At 38.2% G+C, this 25115-nt stretch overlaps 1 protein-coding gene across 1 annotated transcript in view; it reads left to right on the forward strand.

Annotated features, from left to right (window-relative positions):
- Positions 1-244: 244 nt before the first annotated feature.
- The window catches only part of LOC139319219 (cystine/glutamate transporter-like), a 35290-nt gene continuing 10419 nt past the window's right edge, over positions 245-25115 (forward strand). The window contains exons 1-7 of the mRNA XM_070946975.1: positions 245-512; positions 3680-3806; positions 5211-5326; positions 9820-9945; positions 17789-17888; positions 18873-18917; positions 22928-23051. Coding sequence (XP_070803076.1) covers positions 299-512; positions 3680-3806; positions 5211-5326; positions 9820-9945; positions 17789-17888; positions 18873-18917; positions 22928-23051 — 852 coding nt within the window. The 5' untranslated portion in view covers positions 245-298. The remainder of the gene's footprint in view (positions 513-3679; positions 3807-5210; positions 5327-9819; positions 9946-17788; positions 17889-18872; positions 18918-22927; positions 23052-25115) is intronic.

Raw genomic sequence — 25115 nt, forward strand, 5'->3', positions numbered from 1 at the left:
AATTCTTTGGATGCAAAATTGAGAATTAGGACATGCACGTGTTCATCAGCCGCTGCAGTGAAAGCACCAGCATACATTGTTCCTTAGGATTTTGGCCTCTACTTCCTATCCCACATGATACTTTTCTTTAAATATTTGTTTACTTCATGCTCCCATTATTCCACAGAATTCCCAGCCAAACTGTGCTCTTAGCTAAGTAAAGAGAAACGAAGAGAAAGAGGGATTGACAGCACAGAGTCAGAATTGCCAGACAATCAGTAACCCAAGTGGTGCCTGGAGAAAACAGAGAGGTGAAAATATGGGACTCTGCAGGAAGAGAAAAGCTTTCGTGGAGGAGAAGGAGGCTGTTTTTCTGAGGAGGAAGATCACCCTTACTCGGGCCATTGCGTTGGCTGTAGGCACCATGGTGGGCAGTGGGATCTTCATTTCTCCTAAAGGGGTATTGCAAAACTCAGGCAATGTAGGGGTCTCCTTACTTGTATGGCTCGCTTGTGGGATTCTGTCTCTGTTTGGTGAGTTGTGTAGCTTTCTTTTTTTAAAAAAAAAATGTTGATTTTTACATCCTGAGAAACTCAAAATATTAAAAGGTAGCTAGATGATAGATGAGGGACATAGATGTGTGTGTGAGAGAAAGATGAGATGATGATAGATAATAGATAGATAGATAGATAGATAGATAGATAGATAGATAGATAGATAGATAGATAGATAGGATACGATATGATAGATATAGATGATAGCAGTGGTGGGTTTCTACTGGTTCACCTCGGTTCAGGCAAATTGGTAGCAGCAGCAGCGGGAGGCTCCGCTCATCCACCCGGACATCATCATGGACACTCTGTGCATGCACAGAAGTGCCACGAGCGAGCAAAGCGTACGCACGCACGCACATGCTCACAGTTCCGAACCGGTAGCAATGGTAAGTGAAACTCAATGTTGGATGATAGATATAGATGAGAGATAGATGAGAGAGAGAGAGAGGAGAGAGAGAGAGAAAGAGAAAGAGACAGAGAGAGAAATAGAGGTAGATAATGATAGATAGAGATAGATAATGATCGGTAGAGATGATAGATAGATAGATAGATAGATAGATAGATAGATAGATAGATAGATAGATAGATAGATAGATAGATAAGAGAGAGAGAGAAATAGAGATAGATGATAGAGATAGATAATGATAGGTAATTATAGGTAGAGATGATAGATAGATGATAAATTCCTTAAAAAAATGAAATGGGAAGAGGGAGAATCTAATATTTGAGCTGACGTGGAATATGTGGCTCAGCGATGGAATGCTGCCGGTTTAACAACCGGTTTGGTGAGTGCGTGTTTTGCGCGCACACATGTGCTTTGCATTCGCACGTGCCTAAGGTGGTTGCACCCAGCGCTGAAAATAGAGCATTTAGAAGCTCAGCTGCTTACCTTCCAGGTCAGTAAGTAGAACAGCGGGGAGTGGGGGGGCAATCAGCTGTGCTGCGTGATTGAGATGAGCTACAAAGCAGGAAATAAAGGACAGGATAGAGCAGAGGCAGGTGGGTGGGGTCTACTGATCATTGGCATTACCGGTTCGCCTGAACTGGTCTGAACCGGCTAAATTCCACCTCTGACCAGGCCGCTGATCCCCATTTGTGTGGTTCTTCTTCTTTTTTAAAAAAATCACACATTGCTAGGTATCCCTTCAAATAAAAGGACATGCTCCAATAGAAACTTATCCTGTGAAAAGTAAAGCAGATGGCCAGCCTATACACCTGTTAGTAAGTCAGACTGGCAGTTTGGTGTAGCCTTCTAAAATTGCACACAGTGCACCTGGCATAACAATGCTTCAGAGTACTGTATAACATTTTCACAAGTAGCTGAAAGGGTAGTCCTTGAGCCCAACATTTCTGTTTCCAAACAAGACAGTTGTTAAGTGAGTTTCTCCACCCCCACCCCCATTTTATGACCTTTCTCTCCACAGCTGTTAACTGAATCACTGCCGTTGTTAAGTTAGTAACACCGTTGTTAAGTGAATCTGGCTTCCCCATTGACTTTGCTTGTCAGAAGGTCCTTAATAGGTGATCATATGACTCTGAGACACTGAAACTGTCATAAGTATGAACCAGTTGCCAAGTATTTGAATTTTGATCACATGACAATGCAGATGCCGCAACAGCCATAAGTGTGAAAAACAGTCATGAGTCACTTTTTTCAGTGCCATTATATCTTTGAATAGCCACTAAACAAATGGTTGTAAGTCGAGGGCTACCTGTAAAGCATGTGGACTCTCTAATACAGGTCTCCTCATACACCATGCCCTGCCCAAATCTTTCAATTCTGGCAGCTACAAAAATATACCTTGGAATCTACTTACAGCCTTCCAGCAAGGTATTTTCTGTCTAAATAGGATGCAGAACATGGATGAAAGAATAGGAGATACCCTTTTATATTAGAACGCATTTTGACTCCTGATTGCATTTTTAATATCTATTTTGTCATCATGTACCATATTCTTTTTTATGATGGTTTAAGCCAGTGATAGCTAACCTTTTTGCCATCGCGTGCCAAAAGCGGGGGGAGTGTGGGGTGGGGTCATGCACGTGTGTGCCCACACCCATAATTCTATATGCCCCACCCCCTGTGCATGCACGCGCGACCACCACCCGCCCTCCCCCCGCTTTTGGCACGCGATGGTATGGTGGGCCCAGTAGGCCTGTTTTTTGCTCTCCCCAGGCTCCAGAGCCTTTCTAGGAGCCTGGGGAGGGCAAAAACAGCCTTCCCCACAGGTCCTCCAGAGGCAGGAAACAGCTTGTTTCCCTACTTTCGGTGGGTCCGGAAGGCCCGAAAATCAGCTGGCTGGCATGTGCATGCGTGCCGGAGCTGAGCTCGCATGCCCACCGATATGGCTCCGCGTACCACCTGTGGCATGCGTGTCATAGGTTCATCATCACGGGTTTAAGCTTTGGAGTGGCTAGGGAACAAATAGCAAAAGAGACTAGAAAACTATTTTAAATAAAATGACTGAGCTAAAGATCTCCAGGTAAAAAGCCCCCTCCCTCCCGAGCAATCTTGTGTCATTCATTTTGATTTGATTCAAACTATTTCATAGTTGTTGATGCAGAGATAAATGTTTGCACCATTTGAGGTGCCTCCAACTCTTTGGGGAGAGGGGGGAAATATATTCACAGTGATAATTACTGCATCTTTCCAGAAATCAATTTCATCTCATTGTGTTTGCTTACTTATTCACTTGGGTGAAAATTACTGTCCAATCTTTTCTGGTCCAAGGGTCACTTTTGCTCTTTTAATAGTTTACGGGTGAATCATTTCCCAAACTGGGATGCTGATAAATTCTAAACCACCAAATAAATAAAATAAAAACCGAGAGACTATCTCAGGGCCAAAATACCCTCTGAATTGGATTTCATTTACTTTGAAATACAACAAATGATTAAGGATTACTTCCCAGTTGTTTTATATCATTCTGTGTTACGTTAAACATTACAGGTACTAATAGTTTCAATACAAGTTTAAAATGTGGCAGTGGTGAGCAAGTTAAGTGTTAGGAGGACCAAATATGGCTCATTATGGCCCCAAATGTCCACATTACCTGTGGAGAAAGACCTATTGAGTTCAGTGGAGCTTTGTCCCAGGACGATGGATATGACTTACAACTCTTTTTTTTTTTTTGGTTGAATTCCAGGTGCTCTGTCCTATGCAGATCTCGGAACATGTATTACGAAGTCAGGCGGGCATTATATTTATCTTTTAGAGACTCTAGGACCATTGCCGGCTTTCCTCCGATTGTGGGCTGAATTTATTATGATACGGTAAGGACGGCTTTTCTTTCCCTTCCTTGTCTAAAAAGGAAGGAACGCCAGATGATGGGAAGATTTATTGGGAGCTTTGTCTCTTTAAACCTCTCAATGGGGCATGTTCCAGCTGTGTTTTTAAAGGCAGACAGCTGGTGAATGGAGCACCACTGAGATCTAACAAATGTTTGGAAGGAGGAGGGGGGGGAAGCATCTGAGAATGACAAGGAACAGTGGGGAAAAAGGAAGAATGGAAGCAATAATAGAGAAAGCTCTAGGGAGACTCCAGATCAAAAACAATCACAAACCGAAGAGACCTCTCCCTTTCAGTCATAAGATGGATGGTTTTCTTCATTTCTTACAGGGCAGATACCACTGCCCTGCTTGCAATAAACTAAAAGTCTGCTTCTCTGGCTCTAAAAAAATCGATTTGGGATTAATTGAATGACATTGTCCTCCCTCTCCAAGCCAGATCACTCCTCGATCAACTGAACTGTCTTCCAGGGAACATCTGGGAGCTTACAGACTTGAAAGACATTCCAGCAGCTGGTGGATGACAAGTCATCTATAGAGTAGATCCACTCCTTAAAAAAAGATGGCGATTGTGGTGTTGCATCAAAACTTTAGCTTTTTTTCTATGTAACATATATAAAAATGGATGGAGGTATAATCCCAAGAGTCAAGAGTGATCTTGACTCTTTTGACCATATACTATGGACAATCGTGCTCCTTTTCTTTTTGTTATTATGTTATCATAAAGATCATAAGCCAGAAGAATGTGAAGAGGATAGCACACATTGTAAAAAAAAACTATTATTAATATGTTAACATTATTAGTCTGTTATGATTTGTAACATTGTACTGATAATTTAGCATGTTGGCTGAAGCTAATGACTTGGACTTTGCATTTAGTTATGTGATTTATCTACTGACTGAAACCTGCTAGGCTCTAGGTAGCTTATAGAATTCACAATGTAAACTACAAAAGCAATATTTAAACATTAAATGATATAGTATTTTTAATTTAAATATTATGAACAACAAAAAATGACTAAAACCAGAAGCGGCTTATTCCACTGTAACTGAACCAAGCCATGACTTGGAGTAAGGTGTGGACCAAGTCCACCATTTTTATTAAATGATAAACTTTGGTCTGCCACACATTAGAAGTAGACATTTCTCATTGTCTCATTCTCCTCATAGAGGAGAAAGGATGAGAAAGACTTGAGTTCTCCTCATGTTCTACCCAGTCTTCCAGATGAATATTTCTGAAAGCGGACACTATTTTCACTTCATTTCACTTGCGGGTTTTTCACAAGTGAAAATCCACAAGCCCTCAACAGAAGCAAAGATGAGAGAAGCCAACAAAAAAGTGAAATATTTGTATCTGATATTCTGTCATTTCTAATTTTTATATTCCAGCCCTGCAAATATAGCTGTGGTGTCTCTGGCATTTGGTCGATACCTCATTGAGCCTTTCTTTGCTTCTTGCCATGTCCCTCCTCTGGCTGTGAAATTGGTCACAATGGCAGGAATTAGTGAGTATCAGTGAATGCAAGATCAAAGTACTTATAGTTTATTATCAATAAATGAGTATTTACTGCCCAGTCTTTAGTATCAATGGTTTGGGGGGTTTTTTGGTAAGTATCTTTGCTCTGAAGTAAGATAAACAACTGGAAGATTTAATAGCTACCTACTGCAGAATGATTCTGATCAAATCTATGAAGCTAGATTTAACAGGAATAGTTGATGTACAGGAATAGTTGATGAACACAGAATCCAAAACTTGTTAAGTTGATGTCCCACTTTCTATTTCTAACATGTAATCAGGGTACAGCAGAGTGAAAATGCTGTAGCAATGATTAGTACAAACTTAGCTCATTTATTTATAATCTATGGGTTAACACACATGATAAACAATATAGCATACCAGACATATCAAACATGATATGGTTTGTTTGGTTTTGGTGAAAATAGGCTTTGGCAATTTGTAAACCAGGTTTTCTCCTTCATGTTTTATCTGTATTCAACCAATAGTGGTTTGTTCAACCAGATATCGTTTAGCCTGATTTGTGAACTCGGTAATTTTTCTCAGTCCTCAGGATTTTTCTCAACCCTAGTTGTTGGGGGAAGGGTTGTGGTTTGTCCAGATGTTCATATTTTTTTCTTTTATTGTTTTCTTCTCTTTTAAAGTACAAGCTGCCTATTATCACTCTGAAATCAGGCAGCCTCTAAATATAATAAATAAAAAGAAATATAAATCCCTTTGTTAATAGAAATATCTATCATTTTCCCAGATATCAATAAGTTCATGCAGATGCTTCAAACTGTGCAGTCTTTCAAATATTCAGAATTGTCATATGATTTTCATAAACTCGTTCCATCCACACACATAACCGTGTATATTTCAATAACACATTAGAACCAAATTCACCCAGCTAATTTATTCAAGGATGCAATTACTTTTTGTTCAGCCCCAATATCAGAACCCTATTTAATTTATAAGCCAACATTTTTATGATTATATGAGCCCTGGTGGTGCAGTGGTTAGAATGCAATATTGCAGGCTAACTCTGCCCACAGTCTGGAGTTTGATCCTGACGGGGCTCAAGATTGACTCAGCCTTCCATCCTTTCAAGGTAAAATGAGGCCTCAGATTGTTGGGGGTAATATGCTGATTTAGCAAACCTCCCAGAGAGTGCTGTAAAGCACTATGGGATGGTAAATAAATCTAAATGCTATTGCTAGTTTAGAATAGAATAGAATAGAATAGAATAGAATAGAATAGAATAGAATAGAATAGAATAGAATAGAATAGAATAGAATAGAATAGAATAGAATTCTTTATTGGCCAAGTATGATTGGACACACAAGGAATTTGTCTTTGGTGTATATGCTTTCAGTGTACATAAAGAGTATAAAATATATTCATCAAAAATAAAAAGATACAACACTTAGTGATAGTCAAGGTTACTAATAAACTATTAAATCGTACTAAGAAACAAATAAAAACAATATAAATTGAAAGATACAAGCAAAATGGTTATAGTAATAAGTGGGAAGAGATAGATACTAGTAAGGAAGAGAAGAATAATAGTAATGCAGTCTTCGTAAATTATTTGACAGTGTTATGAAAATTAGTTGTTAAGCAGAGTGATGGCATTCGGGAAAAAAATGTCCTTGTGTCTAGTTATTCTGGTGTGCAGTGCCCTATAGTGTCTTTTTGAGGGTAGAAGTTGAAACAATTTTTGTCCAGGATCTGAGGGGTCTGTAGATATTTTCACAGCCCTCTTTTTGACTTGTGCAATATACAGATCCTCAATGGAAGGCAGGTTGGTGGCAATTGTTTTTTCTGCAGTTCTAATTATCCGTTGAAGTCTGTGTTTGTCTTATTTGGTTGCAGAGCCAAACCAAACAGTTATGGAGGTACAGATGACAGACTCAATAATTCCTCTGTAGAACTCTGTAGAACAGCAGCTCTTTAGGCAGTGTGAGCTTTCTGAGTTGGTGCAGAAAGAACATTCTTTGTTGAGCTTTTTTGATGACGTTTTTGATGTTAGGTGTCCATTTTAAGTCTTGAGATATGATAGAACCTAGAAACCTGAAGGACTCCACTGTTGATACTGTGTTGTCTAGTATTGTAAGAGGTGGTAGTATAAGAGGTTTTCTTCTAAAATCAACCACCATTTCTACGGTTTTGAGTGTATTTAGTTCAAGATTGTCCTGGTTGCACCACAAGGCTAGTTGTTCAACCTCCCGTCTGTATGCAGATTCATCGTTGTCTTGAATGAGACCAATCACTGTTGTGATTTGTGAAATCTTCAACATCATTTTTACTATCTTTTTTTTCTTGCTTCCCCGAAGCCCTTTTCAAACTCTCCCTCGGTTCCCTTCTCCATTTATCCCCCACCTCTCAACCTCCCAACCCAGCTAGACCCATATGAACAGAGGTTCAATTAAATCCTCTGAGTTAATTAAATCCAGAGAGTTAATTAAATCCTCTAATTGTTCTAGGTTAGAGGAGAGCAATGCTAAGCTCTAATTTCCCCTACCAGATATTAACTTCTATATAATTCTTTTCCATTCTTTGTATTTTATCTTATTTCTTTCTTTCCTATTTCCAGTCTTATGAAACAATACTGAACATTTTATAACTACCAGCCATCCTGTAAGTCCCTAATGCCAGAAAATCTTTTTTACCCTATCTTTTTCTTTAAAAGATATATCAGTTCTTTAAGCATCATCTCTGTTAATTCTTCATACATTCTTTATAAAATAGTCTTGTTAAAATTCTATTCATCTCTAGAAGCATAGAAACAATCGTTCTTTCTTGTGGTTGAAATAAAGCTAGCTTGAAAGGAACCTCCATTTATACCTTATTCCACTTTTTTATAGTTCTTCTGTGAAAGATTTGAAAGCTTTTCTTCTTTGTAACATGGCCAGATATTTGCAGATAAAATATACAGTTAATCAGTCTTTTCTACATGTTCTCTAATTGCAAAATCATTCCTTTTATTCTGATCCTGGGTATCAGTTTAACGTCTGTAATATCTTTTTGAACTCTTCCAGTATCAAACACATTTTTTGTAGAGACAACAGAAGTCTGGGCAACTTCTGAAACTTGAGAAGAAAATTATTTTCACTGAATTTATTAGCAACATATCTACCGACATCTGTTGGATCATATTAGCTAACTTGCCACATTCCACCTTAATATCTGTTCAGTTGTTTAATTAGTTTTCCTATCGAATCAGTTTAAAGTTTCATCCTGAACAGTGATTAATTTTTGTGCACTCCATCAGAACATTTTGAATGTTCGTGTAAGCTTCTGCCTTTTGTGAATTATCTTTGTAAGTGCCAATCAGTTGGATATAGTCAAATGCAAACAGTGAAAATTATTGGAAAAGCTGGATTGGTAACAACAATCAGTTCAATACACCGTCTTCTCCAGTGACTAGTCATCCCTCACCTCCACCACCAAGATAATCCTAAATTGATATTTCCTCCTCCAAAGGAAAGTTAGACAGAAAATTATTCATTAATCCATGATTGAAACAAACCATGGCTTAGTGCAATGTGTGAATAAGAAAGTAATTTGAATTCAGCTTCTTCCTGTGCTCAGCTTAGAAGCTACTATTTGACACCATTAAAATCTTAGCATATACTGGATCCTTATTTACTCAGGAATTCTAATAGTTGCATTCATGCTACAAAAACATGTAAAAACTCTTAGGCTAATAATACCCTATAATGTGATAGCTTTGCCCATAAAAGTTTTACTGCATAGATAGTCCCCTCAATTTGGTGTAGAATTTGTGGAACAGACAACATATATATAAGCACCTTGATGGATCATCAGTGAGTGGGTGATGTGAAAAAAGGAGGGAGGGAGGGAGGGAGGGAAGGAAGGAAGGAAGGAAGGAAGGAAGGAAGGAAGGAAGGAAGGAAGGAAGGAAGGGGAAGGAAGGAAGGAAGGGGAAGGAAGGAAGGAAGGAAGGAAAGTTAGTTAGTTAACTCTCTGGAATGTAGTTGCTTATTCAAGGCAGATCAAAAACACCTCTTTGCATAAATCTATTAAACAACATTGGAAACATCAGTCAACCAATATGCAGCAGCATATTTTTACTATGTATAGCTAGCTAGTATTTTCATTAGTGTTTTTTTAAAAATGAAAGAAGAAAGAAGAGTTTCAAGCAATTTGATCAATGTTTAATTATTTTGTTAATCATTTAGACCATTTTCTTTTATTTCATATTTTTTATTCTATAATGTTGACCCAGTATGCATTCTTTCCTATTGCTTAGCTTAATATAACAGTTTAAAAGATCTCACCTGTATAATTTTTAAGGTACGGTAAGTGACTTGCAGCAAGGGGATCTGGCTTGCTTTCAGGCTTACAGAGTGCTCTTATCCAAACTGATTGTTATCACTTTCTTTAGTTTTGCAATTATGATAGAGGAAAGCCATAACTGAAAGCATGATTAAATTGGCTTATGAAGCTCTGCTCATTTTTCTCTCTCTCCAAATTCAGCCTTAGCAATAGCCCTGAACTGTTGGAGTGTGAGCTGGGCTGCCAAAGTACAGACAGGACTCACTGCCCTGAAGATGGTCACCGTGTGTCTAATTATTGTTCCTGGGATCTTGGCTCTTGGAAATGGTAAGACTAATCAGAAATGTTGCAATATTTTCAGGATCAGACTCAATAAAATTAGTGAGAGTTAAAGGTTTAAATATACTTCCTTTTATTTACAATAGGCATTCTATATTCACTGAATATTCACAGATAGAAGCAAGGAAAAGGGTGTAGGTGGCTCCTTATATATACAATGGGTGGAGCTATAAGTGGGAGTGGTGAATTATGAATACATTAAGAAGTGAAGAATAAGTTAACCCCTGATACCCCATTCATATACTATTTACACATTAGAGAATAAGGCATTTACATCTGACAAATCCCCCTCTAAATGCCGATTCGTTATACAACACCAATTACATTCTGATTCAGGACAATACAAGACATACAATTTAGATGTTAAATATTTGTGTTGCTTAGAAGGTAAAGGCTTTGTCAATATGTCAGCTAATTGTTCTGAAGTATCACAATGCACTGCTTTAATAAATCCATCCTGAGATAATTGCCTCACATGTTTAAATTTTATATCTATATGCCTGGACCTTTGTCCAATGGCATCAGATCTAGATATTTCAATGGCCGCTTTATTGTCTTCATGCATAACAAAAGGCAAAGCAGGTTTTTTCCAAACATCTGAAATTAAATCATTAAACCATACAAGGTTATTTGCAGCTTTGGATAAACAAACATATTCCGCTTCTGTCGTTGAAGTGGCTACTAGTTCTTGTTTACCAGTATACCAGTAAACTGGACAGTCATTTAAGAGAAAAATATAACCAGATGTACTTTTTCTGCATGATGTGTCTCCAGCCCAGTCCGCATCTGCATAACATGCAAGCTTTGGTTCTTTATTATCACTAGGTTCTAATACTAAGCAAAAATCTAGTGTACTTTTCAGATATCTTAAAATTCTTTTAACAGCTTCCCAGTGATACATTGTTGGTTTGCTGACGTGTCTGGATAATAAATTGAGTGGTAAGGCGATATCTGGTCTAGTCCAATTAGATATATAAAGAAGTGAACCTATGATTGATCTATAAAACGTGTTATCCTTGAATTCAGGGGAAGATTCATCAGTATTTCTAAGAAAATCAGTTTGCATAGGAGTATCACAGGGTTTGGCATTGTTTAAATTGCATTTATTTAAAAGTTCTATAATCTTATCTCTCTGAGTAAGTTTGAATCCCCTTCTAGTCTTATTAATTTGAACACCAAGATATTTGTTCACTTTACCTAGAGATTTCAACGAGAAATGTTCATTTAACTTATTTACAAAAGTTTCTCTTCTCTCTTTGTGTTTTCCTATATATAAAATGTCATCTACATAAATCAACACAAATTCAATGTGATCATCACCCTTTTTGACAAAGAAACAGTTATCAGCAGTGGTAGCGTTGAAATCCATGGTCTTAAGTACTTTTACTAGACAATCATACCATCTTTTACCAGATTGTTTTAATCCGTATAAACTCTTGTTCAACAGCCAAATTTCATTTTTGTTGGTGTATTGACTGTGAGGTGCTCTTACGTATATTTCCTTATCTAGTTTTGCATGTAGATACGCAGTCTGTATGTCATATTGAAATACATCAAGATTGAGTGCTGATGCTACCACTAGAGCTGTTTTGACACTCTCTGTTCTTACAGTGGGGGAATACGTGTCAGTATAGTCCTCCGGATATTTCTGTGCATAACCTTGTGCAACTAATCTAGCTTTATATAGAGTATTGCCTCCTTCTAAGTTCTTAATTTTATATATCCACCTGGTACCAATAATTGTTTTATCTTTAGGTGCAATTGCAGGTGTAAATACATTTAATCCTTGTAAACTTTCCATCTCTTTTTTCATAGCTAATTCCCATTTTTCTTTTTCTTCACGAGGGAGTTTTAACACTTCCTCATAAGTATTAGGTGTTATTGGCTCACCATCCATATGCATTATGTAATCTCTGTATTTATTTGGCATTTGATTTCTGTTGTTTCTAATGACTCTTTCAGGTTTGCTATTGTTATCATGCAAATATCTTGCTTGTTTTTTTGTTAGTGTGTCTGTCTTTATTTTGTGTTGGCTATTTGTCCAAGTTTTGGTTTTGCTTTTATATTTGTTGATATCCTGTTTTTCTATGGTCCCTTTCTCATGAGATTTTGTATCTTTACATTTATTTGGAAATATTTCATTAAGATGTAATTTAGACCAGTTGGCCTGTTCATGGAACACAGCTGTTCTGGAAACTATAAATTTGTTATTATTATCAATGAATCTGTACCCTTTGGTGCCAGTTTCATATCCCATAAATCTGAGTCTTCTGGATACGTTTTCTCCCTTTCTTCTCAACTGCTTAGGTATGTGTACGTCTGCAGTGACTCCAAATATGTGCATGTGTGCTAATTTTGGTTTCCTATTATACATTACTTCATATGGTGTCTTATTTACAATACTGGACCAGGTTCTATTTTGTGTGTAATTTGAATAATGTAAGGCTTCTGACCAAAATTGTTTGCTTAAGCCAGCATCCTCCAATGTTCATCTAATCATGGTTTGTAATGTGGAATTCTTTCTCTCTGCAATCCCGTTCTGAAACGCAGAAAATGGACTAGACGTGTAATGTAGCATTCCTCTATCCTTTAACCATTGGGAGAATTCTTTAGACATGAATTCACATCCCCTATCTGTCATAATTTGTTTTATTCTGATATTGTGTTGTGTTTCTATGCGTTTGTAAAATTCCTTAAATTTTTGAAAGGTTTCATCTTTGTGTTTTAATGTATAAACAAACCCATAACGGCTATAATCGTCTACTATTGTCAGGAAGTAACGTTTTCTATAGGTGATTGATGGAGTTAATGGGCCAACTAAGTCCATGTGTACTAAGTCAAAAATTTTGTTAGTTGATCTAGTAGATTTTCTTGGCCTGGGACTAGTTTTTAGTTTTGTAGATTTACATACTGAGCATTCCAAATAGTTTTCACAATTTTTTATTTTGACACCTTCTGCGTGTTCAGTCATTTTTTGTACTACAGGAAAACTGGCATGTCCTAACTTCCTATGTAAGATGTGAGCACACTCATCATGAATTGGTTTACCTATTTTTGGTTTTTTTTCATTGTGTGCATCTGCGTGATCATGAGATATTTTACATTGATCATTGTCACTGTTACTAATATTTTCATCATCTGCTTCAATACAATCTTCCATATTTGAATCAATGTTATGCAACCATTTTTCTTTCGTTATCAGATAAGGTAGGCCTCCTTTAATCATCACAGTGCCTATATTTATTTTATTCTTCTCCAAAGTCGCTTTTCCCTTTGAGAAAACTATATTAATGTCAGAATCTCTACTTAGTTTTATGGCACTTAGTATGTTATGAGGTATTTCAGGTATTAACAATACCCCCTCTATTTTTCCTAGACCAGGCAAGGTTACATTTCCTCTGCCTAATACTTGAACCTTTTCTTGGTTAGCTACCTTTATTACAAATTTATCTTCTGTAAATGAAGACAATATATTTTTGTTATTAGTGGTGTGATTAGTTGCTCCAGAATCAATAAGCCAATTATTGTTCTCATTTTGCTGTATTTTAGTGTTGTCTTGTTTATTTAATCCATTCAGTGAACCAGATTTTCTATCCTTTGAATTATCTCTGCCCCCTCTATTCTCTTTGTAATTTGGTGGGCTTCTATATCTATGTCTATCTATGGAAGACTGTCTATAATTGTATTTGTTCCCATATTCTGACCTATGTCTTTCCTTTGAAATTTTGGGACAATCTCTTCTATTGTGTTCCCTGGATCCACAATTGTGACATTTAAATGTTTCATTATATTTTTCTTGGAAAGCTACTTTCCTATAAGGTTTGTGTTCTGTGTGATTGCTAGAACGATTTCTTCTTGAATTGTCTTCTGCTATCAATTTATTGGATAGACTTTCTATGGATAAATATCCTAGATTGATAGTGTCTAAATGTGACATAAAACTGTCCCATGATGAATCAAGTGAGTTGATAATAACACTTTTCATTGTTTGGTCTGAAATCACCTCCCCCCTCAAATGCAGCTCAGCTCTTATTTTGTTTAAAGATATTAAATGCTCACTTATGGAAACCCCTGGTTTCACTCTAGATGAAAAGAAATCCTTAGACATTCTTGTGGTGGTAGCCACACTATCGCTGTGAAACAAATTAAACATGCATTGAATAATTTCTGAAACAGTCAGATTAGGTTTGATGCTATGATACATTGCAGGAGACACACTAGATATTATTAAGAAAAATGCTCTATGGTGTAAACAATCTATTTTTAAAGTCCAAGGTCTTTTTGGGGGACTAGTGATAAAAAATAGTAAATTTTCCTTCATAAAGACAACCTGGAGCTGTTGATACCATTCTTGCAAGTTAATGCCATCAACCCTTAGTTTTGGGAAGTCACTGGGTAAATTTCCGACATTATTTTGTCCATTACTTACGACCTGAGGTAGTCCGTGGTCTCGCAAGTGTAGAAAATTGCAAAACGGCATGGGGATGCTCGCAACGAGTCTGCGTGGTTCTCTCGCCAGTTCATGTCTTCCCGGACCGTCTGCGTAGTTTCGCGCATGCGCGTTGTCCATTTCTTCTTTGAAGTCGTCGTGGAAGGTTCTCTCCGCTGCGGCTCGCTCGCTCTGCTCTGCTTCAGACGAGTCGGTCTCTGGTTCGACCTTGGGAGTTCTGACGACGGCGGCTGCTCTTCTTTTTCTTTTGGGGGCGTTGGCACTTGCTTCGGTCTGTGGTGTAGGGCGGAATCGACAAGGCTCTCTGGGTTCGGGCGTCGTCGCTTTCGAAGTCAGGATGGGAGCGGGCAGGTCTTGAGGTATCGGCTTGCTCGCTCGCTTCTTCGGTGGCTCTTTGGTAATTTTTAGTTTTGGCCCAAATGCAGCAAAAAGTGTTTTCATTGCTGATTTTATTTGGGATTTTGTTGAGTCATCTTCACTTTCTGATTCTGATTCTTCTGAGGAGTTCGAATCTTCTTTTTCATTTTCGTTGTCTGATAACGTTTTTCGCGCCAGAAATTTTGAATTGAGCATTTTGATTGGCTCTGCTTCGCTCACCTTGGAGGCCTGTTGAAACCAAGATGGCTGCCATTCAAAATTTCGCGCGGGATCACTGTTTTTCTTCTTCGTAATGACTTTCTCTGCAGTCATATCACTCACTATTTTTGGGTCTCTAGACTTCTCATTAGTGATGTTTTTCTCTCTCGCTGCTCCGCTGTTCTTCAGCATTTCTTGGAGGTTCGCGATGAGGCTTTCATCATTCTTCTGGCTTTTTAATAGTTTTAATATCTCTGACCTGAGTTCGTTATTCTCTATTTCAATTTCCTCCTGGTCATCATTTTCGTCTATTATTTCTTCGTCTTCAGTGGTGTATTCTTCGGATTCTCTCGAAATTGCGTTTGTGGATTCGTTGATTATTTCTTGTTCTGTTTCCATTTCTTTGCTGTAGGCCCTGGTGTTGGGCCTATCTTTCTTAGACATTTTTAAGTTTTTATTGAGTCAATTAACCATCCTCTGCTACCAGCTTGTTGCAATATTTTCAGGATCAGACTCAATAATATTATTGAGAGTTGAAGGTTTAAATATACTTCCTTTTATTTACAATAGGCATTCTATATTCACTGAATATTCACAGATAGAAGCAAGGAAAAGGGTGTAGGTGGCTCCTTATATATACAATGGGTGGAGCTATAAGTGGGAGTGGTGAATTATGAATACATTAAGAAGTGAAGAATAAGTTAACCCCTGATACCCCATTCATATACTATTTACACATTAGAGAATAAGGCATTTACATCTGACAAGAAATCTTATGAGGAATTAGATGAGAGGGAGCATCAGAAGAAATGGAGGATGCCAAAATTACAAAAAATAAAACAAAACAGAAAAACAAGGGGTTATTGGAAAGATAAAGGAAAGAGAGATCTAGGGACTGGCCACTCTCAGAAACACTTGAATATTTGCTTTTTGATCCTTTATTTGAAGGGCTATTTTATCCAAGTAGACTTAATTCGTTAGTCTAAGGCAGGAGTGTCAAACTCAATTTCATTGAGGGACGCATCGGGGTTGTGTTTGATCGTGGGGGCAGGGTCTGGGGGGGCAGGGCCAGTGTGGACACGGCTAGCTTGATGTCATTCATGTTGGGGGCACCTGTAGCGGCCCAAGCTCTCCGCCAGCGAAAATGGGCTCCCGAGCTCTGTTTTAGGGTCCAACATCCTCCAAATAGAGCTTGACGTTTTCGCTGGCAGAGTCACCACAGGCTGGTCCTTTGCTGTTTCCAGTCCGGCCCTGTGGGCCAGATCTAACCACCCCATGGGCACGGATGCAGACCACAGGCCTTGACTTTGACAGCGCTGGTCAAAATGCCAAGAGTCTTTTTGTTGTTCTTAAAGATTCATGCATGCATTGAACTAATATAATTTCGGCTAGCTCAACTTTCTTGTTCTTTTCCAGAAATATACCGCTACAACCCCCAGAATTCTGCAATGCTATATTATTATATTCCCACTTTTAGTCTCTACTAACATGGTCACTGTTAAGGGTTTTTAGGAAGAGACTAGACAGCCACTTATCTGAAACAGTATAAGTTCTTCTCCTGCTTGAGCAGGGGGCTGGACTAGAAGACCTCCAAGGCCCCTTCCAACTCTATTGTATTCTAAGGCATGGCTGACTGTGAGTAAGAGAACTGGAATTGTGCAATAATAATAATAATACTTGGTTGATACCTAGGACGCTGGCAGCAACCCGTATCAACCATTAACACCAGTCAATGGTATTTGTGACACATTTTTAAATGTTCAGTTGACCGAGTTTCATGTTTAATGAATAAAAGAGATGATGATGATGATGATGATGATGATGATGATGATAATAATAATAATAATAATAATAATAATAATAATAATAATAATAATCTCTCCTATTGTTTCATTTCCTTGCCAGACACTGATGTTAATACTTTCTGTCTCTCTCTTTCTGTCTTCCATTTACTCTACAAGCAGATTGAAATATTGTCATGCACAACAATTTCATTTCTTGCAGGGTTGTCCATAGATATGGTGTAAAAAAAAAATCGAGATGATGGCTACAATGATGAGACTGAAGCTCCATCTATTTATGTGTAACACAATAATAAAAAATATGCAGGATTTTGATTGCACCATCATCAGGGTTTTTTTAAAAAAACATACCTTGTGGATATCCCAATATCTTCAGAAGGTCTATGGGAGAAAGAGAGGGAAAGCACTAGAAGAGAATAAGAATATATCTATGTTTTTTTTTTTTAAGAAGAGGGCCATTGATTTAGATAGCCCTTAAATTCCAGGAACGTTAGATTTTTACCTGGTTCTCTTGTTCAGGTAATACCAAAGCCTACATTAGAAAGATGCTAATTATAAGATAGTCCTCGACCTACCTTATAATTTAATGACCTTTCAAAGTTACAGCAACAGTGAAAAAGATGACTTATGACCATTTTTCACACTTACGACCGTTGCAGCATCCCTATGGTCATAGAGCAAAATTCAGAGGCTTGGCAACTGACTCACTCATACTTATGACGGTTGCCATGTCCCGGGGTCAAATCCCCATTTGCAACCATCAGACAAGGAAAGTCAATGGGGAAGCCCTATTCACTTAACAACCATGTTACTAATTTAACAACAGCAGTGATTCACTTAACAACTGTGGCAAGAAAAGTCATAAAATGGGACAAAATTCACTTAACAAATGTTTCACTTAGCAACAGAAATGCTGAGCTCAATTGTAGTCATAAACTGAGGACTATCTGTATTGCTTGTTACAAGAAAGAGGACAAATATGTCCCCTTTTTTTTTTAACTAGGTCATAATGAAAATTTCCAGAATAGTTTTGACACAAGTTCCTTAACACTTGAAAAGCTGCCTCTTGCTTTTTATTCCGGGATGTTTGCTTATGGAGGATGGTAAGTTTCTAAATTATGAACTTTTTAACTTTTTCCTTTTGTAAATGGTAGAAGGGACATTGATGCACCCTCAGAGTTGTAACTCATTTTTTGACATGCCAAAGATAATTTTCCTGGGATTTGAGTTTAGCATATTTTATTTATTTATTTTGCTTTAATTTATATGTCGCCCTTCTCCGGAGACTCAGGGTGGCTTACAGTGCGTTAAGCAATAGCCTTCATACTTTTGTATATTTATACAAAGTCAGCTTATTGCCCCCACAATCTGGGTCCTCATTTCACCTATCTTTGAAAGGATGGAAGGCTGAGTCAACCTTGAACCTGGTGGGATTTGAACTTGCAGTAATTGCAAGCAGCAGTTGTTAATAACAGTGCTTTAGTCCACTGTATTACAGGCTCTATAAAATATATATATATATTATGAGCAAACAGAATTGTTTATATACTAGGGTTTATGAGTTCATGCAATATATCAGCTCAAGTAGTAGTTGGGCAATGCATTAATAACCTTAATGTTCTCTATTGCAGTGTATCTGCTATTTTTCCCTAAATGCAGTGGTGGGATTCAAGTAATTTAACAACCGGTTCCCTGCCCTAATGATTTCTTCCAACAACCAGTTTGCCAAACTGCTCAGAAAGTTGACAACTGGTTCTCTCGAAGAGGTGTGAACTGGCTGAAGTGGCTGAATCCCACAACTGCCTAAATGTATCACAAACTTTTTTTTTTTAAAGCTACGAGCTGCCTTTTTAAACTTGACAGAGCCTGTCTGAAGGAACTGTGAATTCCATTTCTGAAGACAGAAACTGACTTTAAATTATAAAGGGATTTTTGTAATTGGCTTGATGCTGTTTATGTGGTTAGGCATTAGACAACAATTACGCCTCTCCTTTAAGATAAAATGCAAAGTCTGTACTAGAACAACCTATTTGAAGTGGATCAGAGCACATTTTGACTCTTGACTCTTATTTGTTTGCTTGTTTCAGGTTCTATATAAACTTTGTAACTGAAGAAATTGTAAATCCTCAAAAGTGAGTGTGCAGCAATAATCAGCCATTTTGCATTTATTGTTGTTATCCTATGTGACATCTAGAGGGTATCCTTGTCAAGGAAATTCAGTAGCTATGGATTATGCAAACTACAGTCTCAACCCAGGAGAGAAGTAAACAATTAAAGAGGGGAGAGAAAGACTAAAAGACCCAGATGTTTCACTAAAAATTTGCCGGACAACTGAGAAATCAGAGGATGACGTTGAAATGTTGTAGATGAGAAAAACTGAAAAGTTAGCAGTAGTTCGAGTCCAGAAATATGTTATATCTTTATATAATATATTGGATTTAAATCATGGGTGGGCTGCTGGGGGTTCGCAGGAATTCAGGAGAACCTCTAGGTAAGATTCTGTGCAGTTCTGAGAACCCACAAATACCACTCCTGGCTGGCCCCTCCCACTCCTCCCCTCCCCTCCATTGCCACGCAGCCCATTTTGGATGCAGGTAAGTGCAGGGTGTGCGGAGGGTCGGGGAGGGCGAAAAATGGGCCTACCGGAAGTTTGGGAAGGCTGGAAACGGGCCAGTTTCCAGCCTCCAGAGAGCCTCCAGAGATCCTCCAGAGCCTGGGGAGGCCATTTTCACCCTCCTGGAGTCTCGAAGAAAGCCTCCAGAGCCTGGGGAGAGTAAAAAGCCCTCCCCACCACAGTGCAAGAGGCCGACTAGGTTACACCCACCATGGCCACACCCACCCAGCAACCAGCAGACAGCCCCTTGCTAAAATTTTTGAAGCCCACCCCTGATTTAAATATATATAATATGGAGTGGATGTATATCTCATGCCAATCCAAAAGTGCTTGTCATGCACATTCATGACCGGGGGGGGGGGGGGTGGCTTGCGACTTGTAACAGTTCTACTCCCAAGGCTCTTTTGAAAAACTTTGCTACTCTGAGGTCAGGGCTGCAGACAGGACAAACTCCCAGGACAAAATCTGAATTTGGAACAAGGAGCTAGATGACAAAGAACTATCAAGTCCAGTACAACTCTGGCATGTCCATCTGGTTTTCTTGTCTTTTTACCAAAGGACTAGGATGAACCCAAAAGAGTTATTAGGGCTTAATTGAAGAAATCTCATGCCTAACAGTTCCTATTTCTGCTCAAATCTGCAATCAGTCTATCAAGTTTCCCTGCTAACTTTGTTCAGTACTACAACCAAGAGCTAGTGCTATCTGGAGCTATCTTAGAGTGCCATTTATTAACTTCTTCCATCAAAGATCTCCTTTTTCTTCCCAGAGTTCTGATTTTGAAGACTCTATTATTCTTTGTCACTTCAGCAGTTCCTCTGAGTAAACTCCTATTCTCAGATTTTATTTCTAACCTCACTATGACAAAGGGATTATTTGAGATCCTGGACTGTCTTTATGTCCGATTCACAGAAAGGTGTGGCCTCCTGTAGCTGAACTTGGCCATTGTTTAATTTGATGCCATTTTTCTTCTTGTACTTAACAGCCTTTCCAATCTGCTTAGTAGAGTGAGTTGACCGGATTAGTAAGGAAATCTGTTGGCATCACCAAAATTGCCATAATTAAAGAGCTGTTTCAATGGAGGCAGCCAGGAAAATAACAGAACTTATTTGGGGGCATCAGGAAGAAAAGGGAAAAATAACAGGTTATGTTAACTGGTTTGCTTGCCTTCTACTTCTGTATAGCTAAGGCTAATAGTTTAATGTAGCCTACAATTTAGGCTGTTACACAGTATGCATGAAATTATGCTGGCAAAAGAGTTGAACGTTTTTGTTGATTCCGAATCTCCTGTTTATGTAACATGCCTCACAGTTCAATGCTCTCACCCTTCCTATTTATCATCTTCATGAGGCCACCAGGTAAGGCCATTTGTTGGAATCCAGAATAACAGAGTTGGAATGGACCTTGGAGGTCTTTTAGTCCAACCCCCTGCTCAAGCAGGAAAACCTATACCATTTCAGACAAATGATTCTTCATCTCTTAAAATCTCTTCTTAAAAACCTCCAGTGTTGGGAGCACCCACAACTTCTAGCGGCAAGTCGTTCCACTGATTCTGTCAGGAGATTTCTCCTTAGTTCTAGATTGGTTCTCTCCTGGATTAAATTTCCATCCATTGGTTCTTATCCTGCCTTCAGTTGCTTTGGAAAATACATTGACCCCCTCTTCTTTGTGGCAGCCCCTTAGATATTGGAACACTATCATGTCATCCTTAGTCCTTCTTTTTATTAAACTAGAAATACCCAATTTCTGCAACCATTCTTCATATTTTAGCCTCCAGTCCAGGAGTGGGTCCTAAATATTTTTACTACCGGTTCTGTGGGCGTGGTTTATTTTGTGGGCTTGGCTTGGTGGGGGTAATGTGACTGAGTGGGCGTGGCCAACTTTTTTTTTTTTTTTACTTTTAAAAGCATTTTTTCTACAACCTTAAGAGGTTGCAGAAAACAATGCTTTGAAAAGCCTCTGCCGATCAGGCAACTCAGCTGGGATCGGCAGAGACTTTTCAAAGCATTTTTTAACCACCACTTCAGCTGAAGAGGTTGTAGAAAAAATGCTTTGAAAAGCCTCTGATGATCCCAGCTGAGCCGCGGGATCATCAGAGGCTTTTTTTTTACTTTTAAAAGCATTTTTTCCGCTGAAGAGGTTGTAGAAAAAATGCTTTTAAAAGTTTTTTTTAAAAAAAACCTCTGATGAGGTGGGCGGGGTAAACAAGCGGCGACCGGGCCAGGGACCGGTTCAGGGGCATGGCCAGCCAATGTTATTTATTTATTATTTATTTATTTATTAATTAATAAAATTTATATGCCGCCCTATCTCCGAAGACTCAGGGTGGCTCACAACAATAAAACAATCAGTTAAAATTATAAAATACATAATGTACATATATGTTATATTAAAACCCCCAAACTCTAAAAACCCTCTCAGTCCAGGCTGGGCGATGTAAACAACTTTGTTTTTAATTCGCGGCGAAAGGTGCAAAGGTCAGGGGCCAACCGGAGCCCCAGGGGGAGTTGATTCCAGAGGGTGGGCGCACCCACAGAGAAAGCTCTACCCCTGGGGGTTGCCAGCCAACACTGTCTAGTCGACGGCACCCGGAGCAGGCCCTCCCTGTGAGAACGCACCGGGCGATGGGCAGCGGTTGCTGGCAGCAGATGGTCCGCCAAATATCCTGGGCCTAAGCCATGTAGGGCTTTATAGGTCATCACCAGCACCTTGAATCTCAGTTCTCAGTTATTACTAGTTCTTGGAACTACTACAAATTTTTACTACCAGTTCTTGCGAACCGGTGCGAACCGAGAGCAACACACCACTGCTCCAGTCCCCTAATCATCTTTGTTGCTCTTCTCTGCACTCTTTTCTAGAGTGTCATCATCTTTTTCAATATCCAGTATCATCAGCACACCCAGCTATAAATCTAATTGCAGGGCCAGCCAGGAAATTTTATCAAGGTTTTACCCGAATGCATGGAAGATTTGTGGGTTTGGAATGGGAGGAACATTTAAGCTCAAGTCTGAGTGGCCGTAGATGTTTGGACCTCCTGTATCTGGAGTGGTTCTATTTTTAGTACTAAACAGGATTGCACTTCCCTTTTCAGAACTAGTGTACAATTTGGGGGAGGGGGGATCCTGCTCAAGCACTAGGTAGGAGCTATAGCTTTGAGCACTTTTACACAAATTCATGTAGTGCACCAATTATTCCCATACCAAAATTGTCACAACTCATAAGTCGGTCATCTTGTGGTTGGACTGTTGCAACACACTTTATATGGGATACCCTTGAAGACTACTAGGAAGCTGTAGCAAGTACAGATTGAATGGGCACATTGAGCAGGCCTCAACGTGCCTATGTAACACCTCTGCTCTAGTTGGCAGTAGGCTTGTAGGAACAATTCTGGTTATATACAGCTGAAATAATGGTTACCATGTATAAAGCCCATCATGGCATACAGGCTGGTTAATCTGATGTTAGACATAGCCAAAAGATAATGTACAATTATTGCTGGACTGTATTAAAATTAAACTTTTGTTTTTCAGGAACATTCCTCGGGCAGTAATCGTTTCCTTAATTGTTGTTACAGTCTGTTACGTCCTTACTAATGTATCTTACTATGCTGTCTTGACACCGCAAGAAATTCTCAGTTCAGATGCAGTAGCTGTGGTGAGTGTACTTTGCTCATTATTTGCAACTCTTTAAGTGCTGTTAGTAAAATCAGGAGCAAGAAGACCTACTGGGGAAAAAATCAGGTTTAATCCAAAAAATAACAAATTGAATGCCTAAAGTAAACACTGGTTTCATGGACTGTGAAACAAGCACACAAAGCATTCAGTAAAAAATGCTTTGTACACCTAAAAATAATCAAAATTAAATGGTTTCCATAATATTAATGAATACAATGCTTCTTGTGGAATCAAAACTCAGGACCCAGAACAGAACAGAACAGAACAGAACAGAACAGAACAGAACAGAACAGAACAAAACAAAACAAAACAAAACAAAAACCAAAATTCACTGTTGTGTTTATTAGATGTACAGCCTGTAAGGCTGTCCTCCAAATTGTGGAAGACACATTCTGCAGACAAAGAAATGCAGTCATATTTATCCATTTCAGAAAGGAGGGGAAAATAATACAAGCATATGCTTGTATCACTGTATGCATAAGTAATACATATTCATAAGTAATAATGAATAGAGTTCAGGCTACTTTCTGAAACTGAGTGAAGAAATTTGCATTCTGAGGTTCAGGGGTTCTAATGGGAATGTTCTTATGAAAACTTACAATAGACTGTTGTGAGATAGAAGTTGCAAGGCCACATTCTTTACGTCTCGGTTTGTCTACTAAATAGTCCATTCATCTGAAAATTGATTTCCCCCATACTCTTCAAAGTAAAGTAATAATACATCTGTCTCTTTAGTTGTCAAAATGATGGACGTGTATATCTTTGATATTTTAACTATAAGCCTTTGAAAATGCCTTAAATCTCTACTACTTTACTACTCTGGAAAACATCTAGAAATTAATTGCTCCAAAACAAAAGTACAGTCATTCTCTAAGAAACACTTTAAGGCTCCATTAAATTAACAATAAACTCAAGCAAGTAAAATCCTTTAAATATCTATGTCTCTATTTTCAATGTTCTCCTACTGATCTATTCAAACAAGAGAGCTTCTAGTAAAAGGCTCCAAAGTGTCTCTCGCAATTAAAATATGCAGGTCAATTTGGTAACCATTATGTCCCATTAAACTATTTAAAGCTAAAGTTCTGGATTTGATGCTATATGGTACTCAGTTGCATATTTATAAGGAAGCTCCTAATTTAGAAGCAATCCAATCAAAATTCTTGAAAAGCTTGCAAGTTTATTCTATTTCCCATCCCCTGACACAATTAGAATTAGGCTGCATTTTCCTTGGAGCTCCATTAAGATTTTGTTTTCGTATATTTTGGTTGAAGCAAGTCTATTGGGGAACTTCCTTTAGTTTATTGATCTTGTTTGATAAGTTCTCTTCCAATATAAGAAGGCAAATTATTGACAATTTGGCATGTTGTGGTCTTGTCAACGTTGCCTGCTTTGGGACTTGATAAAAAACAGAGGATTTGGGATCTAGACATCCAAAATGCCAGAGCCAAACTCTCCCCATCCCACAACTATTCCTCCTCCCCAGTCTATGTTCAGATTCAGACAGGAGAAATTGTCTCACATATACATGAAAATATCCATTGTACACCCAAAGCTGATCAAATTAATACTTCCAAATGTTAATAATTGTAACCAGGAGGCACTTATCCTTCTCCTGAGATCTTCAGAAATCTCGAAGGCCTTGCCAAATTCTTGTCAATATCTATAGCTATTTAAAAATGCCTGGTTCTTCCCTCATGCTATCGTTAGCTGTTAACTGTTTTAGGATTTTCTCGCAATTTTAAATTTTCCTTTTATAATTATTGCATTGTGTTCTGGTCTTTTTACTGTATTTGATCTTGGACCATAAATAATTTTGGATGGATACTTGATTTATGATTTGCTATTGTTTTCCATTATACTGAATTAATTTCATGATTATTATGTGAATGATTGTAAACTAGGCCTTAAAGTTACTAGAACTGAAGCAATGGATAAATGATACCATTTTTAAAAAAATCAATAAATTAAATAATACATTTGGAGATGTCCATTAACATTTTTTTAAAAAAAGTTAATAATAAGCACTATATTTGTCTTGCCTTTT

Source organism: Pituophis catenifer, unplaced genomic scaffold (genome assembly GCF_029215685.1).
Source record: "Pituophis catenifer annectens isolate HBS135680 unplaced genomic scaffold, rPitCat1.0.hap2 SCAF_7, whole genome shotgun sequence".
NCBI lineage: Eukaryota > Metazoa > Chordata > Lepidosauria > Squamata > Colubridae > Pituophis > Pituophis catenifer.